Source organism: Dermacentor variabilis, chromosome 3, assembly GCF_050947875.1.
Source record: "Dermacentor variabilis isolate Ectoservices chromosome 3, ASM5094787v1, whole genome shotgun sequence".
NCBI classification, from domain to species: Eukaryota; Metazoa; Arthropoda; class Arachnida; order Ixodida; family Ixodidae; genus Dermacentor; species Dermacentor variabilis.
Genome location: NC_134570.1, coordinates 108,844,478 through 108,856,954, shown reverse-complemented (window position 1 = coordinate 108,856,954; position 12,477 = coordinate 108,844,478). Strand labels below are relative to the sequence as shown.

Here is a 12,477-nt window from a genome sequence, read left to right as displayed (position 1 = left end):
ACGGATTGAAAGTTCAGATAGCTGCCAGTGTGTGTGTCCTTACAGTATACGCTGAACGAGAGCCGTCCATCGCGTCTGGTGACAAGTACATCTAAAAAAGGGAGTCTGCTGTCGACCTCTGTCTCAACTGTGAATTGGATAGCCTTTTCTTGACTGTTTAGGTGCGCAGTGAACGAATCGAAAGCGCTGCACCGAATCAGACAGAACCAGTCGTCCACATAGCGAAGAAAAACTTTTGGCTTAGGACTGAAGGACGCGAGAGCACGCCTTTCCAAACATTCCATCGTAAGATTGGCAGCAGTAACAGAGACAGATGCACCCATCACCGTACCGTGGACTTGCCGGTAGAAGACCTTGTCGAAACAGAAGTACGTGTTTCCAAGGCAAAAACAGAGGAGCCTCTTGAGGTCAGGAACATCAATGGGCGACCTGTCTGGCAAGGTCCTGTCAGATTCCAGAGCAGAAGTGCATGCTTCCGCAGCCAAATCAGTCGGAATTGAGGTAAACAGCGACACCACGTTGAACGAAACCATCACCTTGTCGTCTAGAGACACGTCATGAACTTTTTCATTAAAGTCACAGGAGTTGCTCACGTGCGTGGAGTTCTTCCTGATTAGTGGAGCCAGAAGCTGGTGCAGGTATGCAGACAATTTGTAAAGAGGGGAGCGAGTGTAGTCGACGATTGGACGTAGGGGGACGTCAGGCTTATGAACCTTTGGCAGGCCATAAAGTGCAGGTGCAGCACCGTTATGACAGAGAAGCTTGAAATACAAAGACTTGGGCTCGGGAGCTACGAAACGGAACACGTCAGCCAGGAGTCTGGAAGTCCCTCTGAACCTTCAAGGTCGGGTCCCGAGTGAGCCGGACGTAAGTGTCCTGGTCATTAAGCAGAGCCAACATCTTGTTTTTGTAGACAGCCGTGTCAATTAGCACTGTTGCATTCCCCTTGTCGGCGGGAAGGATCACGATTGCATTGTTTGCCTGAAGTCGCTTGACAGCTTTTCGTTCCTCAGCGCAAAGAGGGGAAACAAACTTCCTCCGGTGCAGACCAGAAAGGACACCAATGGCGCGGGTGCGAGCCTCATCACGGCGGGACTGGTTAACTTGGTTAACCGCGCACTCCACCGCACACAACCTTTCGGACGTCAGATGCAGGTGCAACATTGAAATTCAGACCTAGCTCCAGGACTGAGGCCTCGGCTGGGTTGACGCTGTGCGAAGAAAGGTTGTATACCGTAGTTCGTCGGTTGTACGGCCGGTATGGTCTGGTAGATTCCGAAAGTCTGTCAAGCTTGACACTGTGCACCAACCCCGCATGACGGGCACGTATGTTGTCTTCAAAGTTGGCGTGTAGCTGGATGCTTGCAAAATGATCTTGACAGTGGTCCTCCAGGCGGCGACGTGCAAAAAATGCCTCGTTTTCAAGTTTCTTAATACTGTCACAGCAGTCCTGTATCCTTGCTTGAAGCAACAGCCTCTCAGTCTTTGCAATGACGCTGTAGCCAAACTTGGAAGGTACTGGCCTGTTAAGGTGCAATGAGCGCGGGATGAGGCCCCGTGCTTTGCAGGCAAGGTTGAACTCCAGGTGTCCATGAAACGCAGCAATGCGGGTTGTGAGGGAAACATAACGACGAATTCCGGTGATTACAGATTGGCCATAAGCCCGGCCGGTGTTGTTGGTCGGTGTCCTTCGTTTTATTTCTTCAATGCTTCATCCCGACCAGACGGGCTTCCGTCGAACCCTCAATTTCATTTCAGGAACGTACGCCACAAGCTTAGCCTACAGCTCTGGAAAGCGTCCAGACTTTGGCATGTTGGGAAATTTCTCACTTGCCGTCACAGGTGCAAATTTCGCTTCGCTGCAGTCGCCACTCTCGCACCACCCGTTTGTGATTTGTTTCTTTGGCGTAAAGGATGGCAGCCCTCTTGAACGCTGCTGTGAACGAATGCCGAACGATTAGTGGGCCTGGAGAACTCGTGACGACTGGGGAAGCATAGAACTAGTACGTAGCCGGCAGTCAAGTAGAACGCGTCAAACCAATGCCAATGCCTTTCAACAGAGAAAGAAACCCACGAGCGGTGTCTGCTCTTCCATGAACTACCGATACTCCCTGCAAGCGCCGCCGTTCTGAGGGTGCCGCCGCAAATGGGAACAGCGGCGGTTCCATCAACTATTGACACCCCTGTAAAACTTTAAAAAATGTTGAAAAACCCTTCCGAAAAGCAAACAAACACGCGGGATAGCAAAAAGATACGGGTAGGGCCATAGAGCAAACATAAAATTGTAACTACGTTGTAGCTCCCGTTGGTCTCGCTTTTTTGGCGGGGCCATGTTTTGGTTTTGATTGCAAGTCGACCCCCCAACTTCAGACTTTCAAATTTAAAAAAAGGTGGTCGACTTACAATCGTGTAAATACGGGAACCAACTGAGAAAACGTGTCCAACGAATGCTGTACGTAAACTTACTTCCGGTTGGCGCTTTCCCGTTTTAACAGGCTGGTGACATCGTAGCGTGACGCGTTCCGGAACTTCTAAAGCACTCCGGCTAGCACTACAGGAGCGCATCCGCTGCGGGTTTCATACGTACACGATAGATGGCGCAGCGGTACGTTCTGCTCCACGTATTGAATCGCACCGGGAAAATTTGAGCATTAAAGGGCGCATGCAAATCGCTGTATGCCCAGCTAAAGTTTTCGTCTGCCTGTAAAGGAGGCTGCTGGTACGTGCGTGTGATGTGCGAGGACTTCGTTAAATCGGAAGTACAATATAAAGTGACCTCGTTAAATCGCGAAAAAAAAAAATACATGGTTTTCAATGGGGCAGAGATTGGGAAAAAGAAAAAGTGCGTTATTTCGAGAATTTCGTTAAATTGAGGTTCGTTATATCGAGGTTCGACTGTATATGAAAAGCAACAACTCAATACCTTGGCATGATTGCATTTCATGGCCGTGGAAGGCGGTGGTGCTACAGAAGCAGATGGTTTAGCACTCGAAACTAGAAGGGCAAAGCTGAAGTCCTTTGTGATTGTATAGCTGATGAATGTTTATAGTACTTATTCAGCGAAGACAAAGACAGTAACACCATTGCTGACAATGTTGTTGCCGCTGCAGGAGGCATGCTGAACCCTACATGTTCCAGGCTTTTCAGGCGTTGGCTTTCTGCCTGCTGAAGGTCTTTCCAAAACGCCTCAAGTTTCTGTAGAACATCAGCAGGGTTTACATACAAATGTTACTCGTTGACAATATCATCAGAATATGCAGGGACGTGCATATCTTGCCTGGAATGTTTGAAAAAAAGATTTCGTGCTTGTCGCTGCACTGTCCTTGCTCAAATTTCGCAAGACAATCACATTTTGCAGTCTACGTCGTTCAGTGTAACACTTGGAAAAGTTAATTGTCTGGTTTTTAAGAAAAGACAGAGCTGCCTTCATTTTGTGGGTATGCAATCTGCTGCTGCAACGGTGCTAGCATAAACTTGTGTTGGCGCCTGCTGGCAGGTGCAGAAAGCAGCCATTCAGGGAGGTTTGCTGCCTGTTTCAGAGGAGCAGGCAACACGCAAGAACCCTCAACGGCTATCTCCCTCAACGGCTATCTTCTGCAGCTACCAGCAGGCACTGACATAAGCTTATGCTAGCGCTGTTGCGGCAGCAGCTTGCATCCCCATAAACAAAGGCGACCCCGTTTTTTTTTTGCTTAAGGACCAGGCAGTTAACTGTTCCAGGTGTTACACTGAACGATGTAGACTGCAAAATGCTCTTGGGGTCTGCAGAAATTTGAACAAGAACAGTGCAGCAGTAGGGGCAAAATTTCTTTTGGAACATTTTAAGAAATGTGCACAGCCCTGTACAAGCAAAAATAATTAGGTATTTAATTTAGCCTCTTGGTTGCTATTGTTGTCACCCAAACACACCTATATCGGAGTCCTCCAAATTGCAGTTTATAGGAAGCTCTTGAATTTGTGTGTCATTCAGACGCAGCGTGGGCTTCTTTGCGCTGGTCTGCCACGTTAGAAAACAAGAATTGAGCTCAGAGGTGGACGCAGTCAGCATGCAGAGAAAAGCTTTATCACAGCAACTGGCCTGTACAAACAAGAGTTGCTGCGCAATTTCATTTTAACCAATCTTTCTGATAGTGTGACCAGTACTTGGGGGTCCGGCATTTGTAAATTATTTTGGGGAAGGAGTGAATGGAGATGGTGACACGGCTTTGCTTGGGCATGGCAAGGGGCTGTGCACAGGCGCCCCAATAAGCTTGCATGTCACTTAAAAGAGTGCAGCCAATAGTGATTATGTCTTCTGTCTCATTTTAATAAACATGAAGTGTGGTCAGGTTGTTGCAAAATCGACTAGAAGAGCTGCTGGTCTTTTGAGTGAAGCTCTAGGCTCCTTTAGTGCTAGTAACTTTTTGTTTTTGGACTAAGGCACCATTTTTGGCCCAAAGCAGTCTATATTTAGCAGAAACTCAACAAGTGTTGATGCTCGAGAAAATGTCTTCTATAAGTAGAGTTGTTCCTGGGCGTCTTCCTTATTTTGTGAACTATGGCTTTACATTGACATTTATGGTGGCAAGTCAAAAGTTGGAATGTGCAAAGGGACAACTGATATTACAAAGCAGTCGGGCATCAAGGCAGTGCTTTGCCTAATGAAGCAGGCTTGATGCATCTACGTGGCTAACCAACAAGCTCTTTGACTTCAGTAGTAATGTGTGTAGGCACATATATCCCTTTTGGAATGGAGTGGGAGTGAGGCATTGAACCTAGCCAAATTCCATCAAGGAATTTTGCCTTTGTAGTTTACTGGCAGTTTATATCACTAAAGAAAATGACTGACACTCCAACGAGGAAATGTCGCGAAGACCCTTTATTTGAACTCTAGGCATTGAGAAAGTTCGACGGTACTCTCCTATCACGCAGCCCATCCAATGCCTGGAGGGCACGGCGGAGGCTGTGGCCCGAAGTGGGGCCAACCTGGTGCTGTGCCTGCCCGACGAGTCACTCTCGCTGGAGGTGGGGACCTCTGTGCAGGAGGTGCCTGGCTGGACCTGGGTTCAGGACCCTACATCGGCTGCGGCCGTTGCCACGGGGGAAGCTGCAGCGCTGGTCAGGCATAGCGCCCCCATCGTAGTCTCTGGCACACCCACGCTTGCCACCGCACCTGGCGGAGAAATGCTGTTAGTGATGGACTCCTCCCCTGTGGAGGATTCGGTGGGTTTGGCTGCCAAGAGCTGGTTCAACGACTCCGTGATAGCCACCCAAGCACTGCTTACGCTCGAGGGCCACAAGTGACTTTGGCACGTCACTTCTTTTTTTTTTTCTTTAATTTTGAATGGATGGGGCAAAGAAAGAGATGGTACTTTGCTGCCACTCAATGAGACCTCTGCTGGTGTGATGAACACTCCTCCTTGTGGCATAAGTGTGCTGCTTCTGGACTTTTTGGTGAGACATTGTAGTCCTCTAGAACCCACAGTAGAACCTATTTGGAAGTCACTTTTGCAGGATTTTTTTTTTCTTTCTGAAGAAATATACTTGACATAAGAGCTTGAAAACTGTGTGGATACCAACAATTAGTACACCGTTAGCGTTGTAGCAGGGGTTTATTTGAAGGTCTTGCCGAACATTGCTCTAGCCTTGGTTCCTTGAGCTTGTGGTCTTGCAGCATTGCTAAAAAATTGCAGCAATTACAGTTGCAAGTGGGGCCAGAAGCCAACTTTCACTGCTTTAATGTCAATCACATTGAGTAGAATTTTGTTGAAAGTATGAGATGTTTTTCAAGCGCTACTAACGAATTTTTAGGAGCCTAAAGGAGGCTTTCTCCAAGGTTCCACTGTGCGCAGTTGTGATCCATAATGAGCCTGGTGTTGATCAAGTGAGTGCAGCTACGTCTCTGTGTTTTTGGAGAAAGTGAGTGGTATATTGTTTATCTCGTCATTGCTGCCACACTGGATGCTTCATTTCTTAAGTTGCACAGTACTGTCACGGCATACATCAGGCCTCGTTAAAGTATGAGGTCAAATTGAAAAGTCTTTGCCCCTATTTCTTATTAGCCAAAATAGGGTACATATAGGTAATTACAAATATACTTACTCTTCTACATACCTTACTCAATTTTTCCACATAGCGTTCCACATTGGTTCAGACATTTGTCCCATTGCAGCACTAAATTTGAGATGCCCCTGTGTTAGAAGTCATCCGGCTGACTGTGGAACCACTGGCAAACTTCGCGGCCATTTGTGAACCACCATCTCACACTTATCAGAGCGAGACACCGTTCCCCATATGGGGGCTGCATTTCCCTGTGGATTTCGATGGGCATTTGTCCCTTGCTTCATAGAAAACAAATTGCACATTGCTCGTACGCCATGGACGTGTGAAGCACAACTGCCATCTTCAACAACCTACAGAAGTGCCGTACTGCAGAGCTACCTGAAAATAAGGCCGGGCCGGTCCAAGAAAGGTCCACCGCTGGAAATGGATATATTGACTTCGCATTTACAGCCATAATTTGGCTAAAAAGAAAATGGGGGCAAAGTCTTTCTGATTTGCCCTTGTATGTCTCAGCTCTTCATTCATTTGATTTTAATAATATTCCGGTCATCATTAAAAGTCAGCCCCTCTGTGGTACCTCAAATGGCAGCATATTATAATTTATGTGCTGAGCAGGTGCACGAGTCCGCTGGTAAGTCTGGTTTATTGGTAGTAGGGTACTTCACTGAACAGTGTTGTGCACAGATTCTTCTGGCTGCTCTCTTTTTTGGCCAGTTTTCTGTGAGTCTCTGCTCTCACTTTTACTCGAAAGGTTTCCTCCAAGCTGTTACTCAGTTGGTTGGAAGTTTTCTTGGTGATATTTTTTAAGGCAATTTTGTATTTGGTTTCTGTTCAAGTGCAGGACATCAGGCACTGGAGTTGCTCATGTAGACTGGCTTTACACAGTACAGGTGACCTATTTAATGGCATTGCCATATAATCAAGCAGCTTGATTGCCCTTCATTCTTTTAAACACAACCTAGCACAAGCTCCATAGCTGGCCCCGCTCTTCTGCAAGTCATTGTTCAAACGTGGCCTTTCAAAACATTTTCGGCACTTTGGCTGCTGTGGCTGCCAATGCAAAAGCATAAAACTGTTTGGTTTCTAGTGCCACGGTGGCTATGTGTAATGCTTTCAGGATTACCTGTATTGCATTGTTAGCCGAGGACCAAATCGTACCTATGCTGCAAGGAAGCGTTTCTATCGAAACCAGTGAGTTTTTCTATGTTGAACAAATAGTAGTGACCATGATACTCTGCTGGGCATTTCAGTCAACTTTGTGCCAGCCTTTGTGTGCAAACTTCAGGGTAGCTCATACCAAATGTGTGGATCCTTGTGACACTGAACTAGTGAGCCAGTATCCGGCAGTGCACTGTGCACTTTTCTACGATTACAGGCAGCCAACCACCCACATTTTGCCATGGAGACTGCGTTCTTAAAGGTTGTTGCAGCAGACTTGGTCACTGGCCGATCAAAGTAAGGTTAGCTGAATTTCTAGTGTAATTTCAGTGGCTTTGTTTTGTTGTTTTTCTATCTTTTTTTAATTTTTGAGGTATTATGGCTAACATTTTTCTTTTGACTTGTTTCTTAGGCCATATTTTCATCTGTTATGTTTTGCAGCCTTGTATTTCGCTTTTGCAATGCGCTGTCTGCCCACTTGAAATTCTATATTAGAGGTATATATCTATACAGCATCTTGCGTGCAGTTGCAGGCATGTATGAGGAATGATGCAGCTCTCTCGGAGAGGGCCTAATGACGGAGTCATGTAGAAATTTGCAACATGATTGTTCATCAGTGAGGACTGGGAAAGTGCTGTTCAAGTGTGGAGGGAGTCATTTTTGCTTTAAGTTTTGACCGTTACTGAGCAGGTCATTATGTGTGTGTGAAATGAAATGCCGGAATGTTTTGTTGCAGTATATATGTTTATACAGTTCACAGTAAGATGTTACCGGACTTGCAGATTCTATGCATGCTGTGAAAGAATGTGACAGATTTAGCCTGCAGAGCAATTTGTTGAAGAGTAAAGAGCAGAACGCAGATAGTACATATGATGATGGCTTTGTGGTTTTTTACACTCCACAGCCCTGTTACGTGGTAAAGTAGCAGGAAAAACTGTGAAGCATAGATTGCCTTTATGTTGTTGCAGAATTCCTGTACATAAGAGGCACAGTCGACTTGCTTGTGCATGTACATAGAGTATTTTCCTCATAGATTGAATAAAGGATCCACCACACAACTGTTTTCTGTATCTTGATGCCTGTCGTCGCGTGCAGTAGAACTTGCTGTAGTGCTGCAGAATTTGCCTTGTAGAAATGGGATGTGAGAGGAGAGCTTCACTGACAAGAGTTCTGCGACTCTTATGAATAGCGAAGCAAGTTTCATCGCAAGGACTGGCTAGCACTGACACTGAGAAGCTGGGCACTACTGAGTGTGGATGGGCAATATCTCCAGGAATGGGACTCCTGCGCCAATTGTGCTATTTTGATACAAATGCAAATTCCTGTGCCAAACTGAGCCAAACACCGAAAATTGATGTAAATTGTGCCAGGCTGCGCCAGAACGGCTTCGACATGTGTGCTCCGGCAGTGCCTGCAAACAGCGAGCGGATTCGTTCTACGAAAAATAGTGCAGCCGTTTACATTCCGCACACCGTGCGAGGGCGCCTCCCGTTTTTTCCCAGAGGGAAGAAGAAACTTTATTAAAGAATAGTAGTGATTTTCCCAGAGGGGAAAAAAAAGAACTGGTGTTCTATGGACAAATTTGCATGGAAATTAAAAAAAATAGTGCCCACTGTTTAGATTACTGCTGCTCTTCTGGTGGGTCCATATTTGTGTTTAAGAAAATCGATTTTCCAGTTGGCAGCTTTGCTATCCATTCATTGCTGGTCATAACAGGGTGCTTTTTAGTGCAGATTTTTAATAAAATAAAGCTCTGAGTGTAGCGAACTTGGCATTTCTGTAGAGTAGTTTCCTAGGTGAAGCAGACATGAGTTTCAGAACAGTTAACAAATTCATTCTAAATTACTATTCTTTAGTGCTTTGAGAATAGTTTAAATGCCAAACTTGGAGCCAGTCAAATTTGAGTGCACCCCCATCTTAAAGAAAGATGGTTGAACGCAAAGCTTTCCCTCAATGCAAACCAAGTCCAAAGCCAATGACCACGCAAGAAATCCTGAGCGACCCGATGCTATGCATATGTGGTTCGATTGCCTGTTTAGGATTGTAATTTTTGAACGTTGAAGTTGAATGAAGGCGCATTTCGTTAAGTTGCATAGCCATTATTTTAGATCATGTAGCCGTTGATAAAACGCACACACTCGCACTTTCACGGACGACTCTACACTGGCACAGTATTGCCTTGTGATCGCTGTGGTAGACAGAGGCTCTGCCATTATAACGTGACACGGCCTGCTTGCAAACATGAGATTGATGCAGGAACGGTGTTGCGTCGTCGGTATCTGTAGCGTCTTCAGTTTCAATTAGTAGCGATCTAACATGAGACTCTCGATCCATTTGCCGTGCTCTTTCGCGACGTCGAAGTCGCCGCACCCGAGGATCGGCGTAGTATGTATTTAAGGCCATTGTTTCTGCCAGGAACGTTTCCGCGTCACGAGACGTGTTCAGTCTGATGTGCACGCTGACGATCACAACACCAGCAGGCATCTCGACTGCACAAGCGTCTCCCACGTGGCTTCTGCATGCCGTTGCCGATATACAGGATCGGCCTTACGGTTGAGATCGCGCTCGCGCTTACGTTCGCGTACGGCAGCCTCTTCTGCCATGCGCTGCACCCGCGGGCTACCCATGGTAACGGCCGAGAATGCATTGCGTGACGCGCGTAGAAACCCGAGACACATGGTGAGATTTTGGGTGCACCGGCAGCTATTACACTCAACAGGTTGTCAACAGAATCCGCTGCATGCGGCGCCAAATCGCACGCCGCGTCGGTCGGACGACCGCAGCCAATGACAGCGCCGGTAGCGGGAACATCATGACCACGTGGTAGACCCGGCGGGGCGGGGCCGGCGAGCGAGCGCGTTGCGATCGGACTTTACTCCGATCGGGCCTGTGTTTTCCTTTCTTTTTTTCTCCCTGGTTGAAACGCTGGCCTCTTTCGCCGCTGACGGTGGCACATAAGTCGGCTAGAATTTGTTTCTGACACGAAACAACTTATAGAATAAAGTGACCTCGAAAGAGTGCGTGTTTTAAAACGTTGTGCAAAATAGTAAATTGTTGGCGTGAATTCCACTCGGAAGCGGTCAGCGTAGAGGTGCCGCAATCGTCTACAGGAGAGGGAGTGTCAGCAAAGTACGCGGAATGCGTGCAGCGTGATGAATAGTTAGCTGGAAAGAGCGGCAGCTACCTCGAGGCCGCCGCGCGGAAAAAGCAGGAGCCCAGGTGACAATGCCCCTTGTCGAGTTCGAATCGCGCGGAAAAGGACAAAGGGAAGCAGGGAGAGTAGGAGAGAGTGAAAGTGTGATTATCGCCGGCGACTGAAACCTGGCTGAGTGCTCAAAAGCAATTGTGGATAGGGTGAAAGGCGATAAAAGAGTGGCGGTAGGGGCATTTCCAGGGCGGACACTGGGTTCTGTCATGGAGCGAGCAAAAGAAAAGGTCGCGGAAAATGCCCATGTGCGCAAACTTGTCATGGTAGCAGGTGGGCTAAATGACGTCCTAAACAGGAAAGGGACATGACTAGGCCAGCGCATGGTGAAGGTGGTGGACGACTTGCGCGAGCTATCGCCTCAGGCGCAGATCGTGGTGTGCACGGTAACGGAAGTGCCTGTGCGTGGCAGTCACGTACAAAGAGCCGTGGTGGCTGCTAATGAGGCGATATGGAAAATGAGCCGAGAGAAAGGCTTCGAGATTGTCGAAGTAAACAGGGAAGTGAGAAGGTGTGGTGGTTTTAAACGAGACGGGATCCACTTCAATTACAGGAGGGCACGAGAGGTGGGCTGGCGACTTGGTTGTCGCGCTGTTGCTTTTTTAGGGGGCCCGCGAGCGCTCAAGAGGCCAGAGTAGGTAGTAATGAAGGTCCCCTAGGGGACCCTCAGAAGAGCATCACCGTCGATAACAGAAAAAGGAGGAAAGCAAGGAAGAGCTCGCCATGCAATAGTCTACATAAACGTGCAGGGCGGCAGAAGAAAGGAAAAGTGGGCAGAGATTGACGAGCAGTTAAATAGCGAACAAACGGGTATATGCGGTTACTGAAACGCACCATAGAGACTCGGAAGAGCCACCAGTTATTGAGAATTATGTTTGGGAAGGGGTGCAACAGAACCAAGTCGGAAAGAAAGGGAGGGGAAGTTGGAATGCTCATCCATCAAGGAGCCAAAGGGAAAAGAGTAAATTCACAAAGAGCATCTTTGGTTATCAGGTACAATGAGTGGGAAAAAAACTTGGCTGGGCGTTACATATTTGTGGACCGGAAATAATTGCACAGAGAAGAATAAAGAGTTAGTGGAATGCGTAAGCGCCGATATTAAGGGTTTCGGGAATGGTGCTGAAATTGTCCTATTAGGTGACATGAATACCCACATACAGGATTTAGATGGCTATACCGACAGCAACGAAAAGTCAATGCTAGACCTTTGTGCGCAACGTAACATTGTTATCGTGAATACAGGTCCTAAGTGTGAAGGACAGATCACATAGGAAGTGGGAAACCGGCAATCAACCATTGATTACTGTCTGGTGACAGAAGGAATTCATGATAAGTTGAGAGAAATGGTCATCGATGAGGACGGGTTTAGCAGCATAGGGAGTGACCATAAACACATCGTTTTGAAAATGGGATATGTAGTTGGGAAAGAGAGCAAGGAGCCCAAAATGGCCTGTCCAAATTTGAACGCTGAACAAATAGCAAATATAATCACTAGAGTCGAGGAAGAACTTGGCAAATGGCCAAGTAAAGAGTGGGAATATGGTGAGCTTCTAAGTGTAATAACGACAGAAATACGGAAAGAGAAACAACATGTTCGGTGGAAAGGAAAAAAATAAACCGAAAAGCTGGTGGAACAGGGAGATACGAGAAGTGATCGCCGTACGACAGAAAGCATCTCGAGAGCACAGGCAGACAAAAAAGGCGCAGTTGCCGCAGGATGAAGTAACCAGTAAATGGGAATATACCGGGAGAAAAAATATGGCTCAAATACTGGTGCAAGCAAAATTAGAAGGTGAAAGTGAACGTTGGTTGTCAGAAATACGTGAGAAAAAGAAGGCCGCACCTAGAATATTTTGGAACCACATAAAATTATTAGGCAGGAAGTCAACAACAATACAATAACATATCCTAGACGAAGATGCAAGCAGACTGGAAGGAGAAGCGGCAATAAATTACATCCGAAAAGTAACAGCCGAATCTTTCCAAGGCAATGACGAGGTTGTATTTGAAGAAAAAAAAGAGCATGAAAGAGACCCAAGTAGAAAAGGAGCTGGTGCTGACAAATTTCAACT

At 46.9% G+C, this 12,477-nt stretch overlaps 1 protein-coding gene across 10 annotated transcripts in view; it reads left to right on the top strand.

Moving 5' to 3' along the window:
• The window catches only part of LOC142576168 (uncharacterized), a 63,964-nt gene extending 55,706 nt beyond the window's left edge, over nt 1-8,258 (top strand). For all 10 annotated transcript variants that reach the window (XM_075686155.1, XM_075686154.1, XM_075686152.1 and 7 more), the window contains one exon: nt 4,912-8,258. In XM_075686155.1, the coding sequence (XP_075542270.1) occupies nt 4,912-5,283 (372 nt within the window). In that variant the 3' untranslated portion in view covers nt 5,284-8,258. The remainder of the gene's footprint in view (nt 1-4,911) is intronic.
• Nucleotides 8,259-12,477: the final 4,219 nt, after the last annotated feature.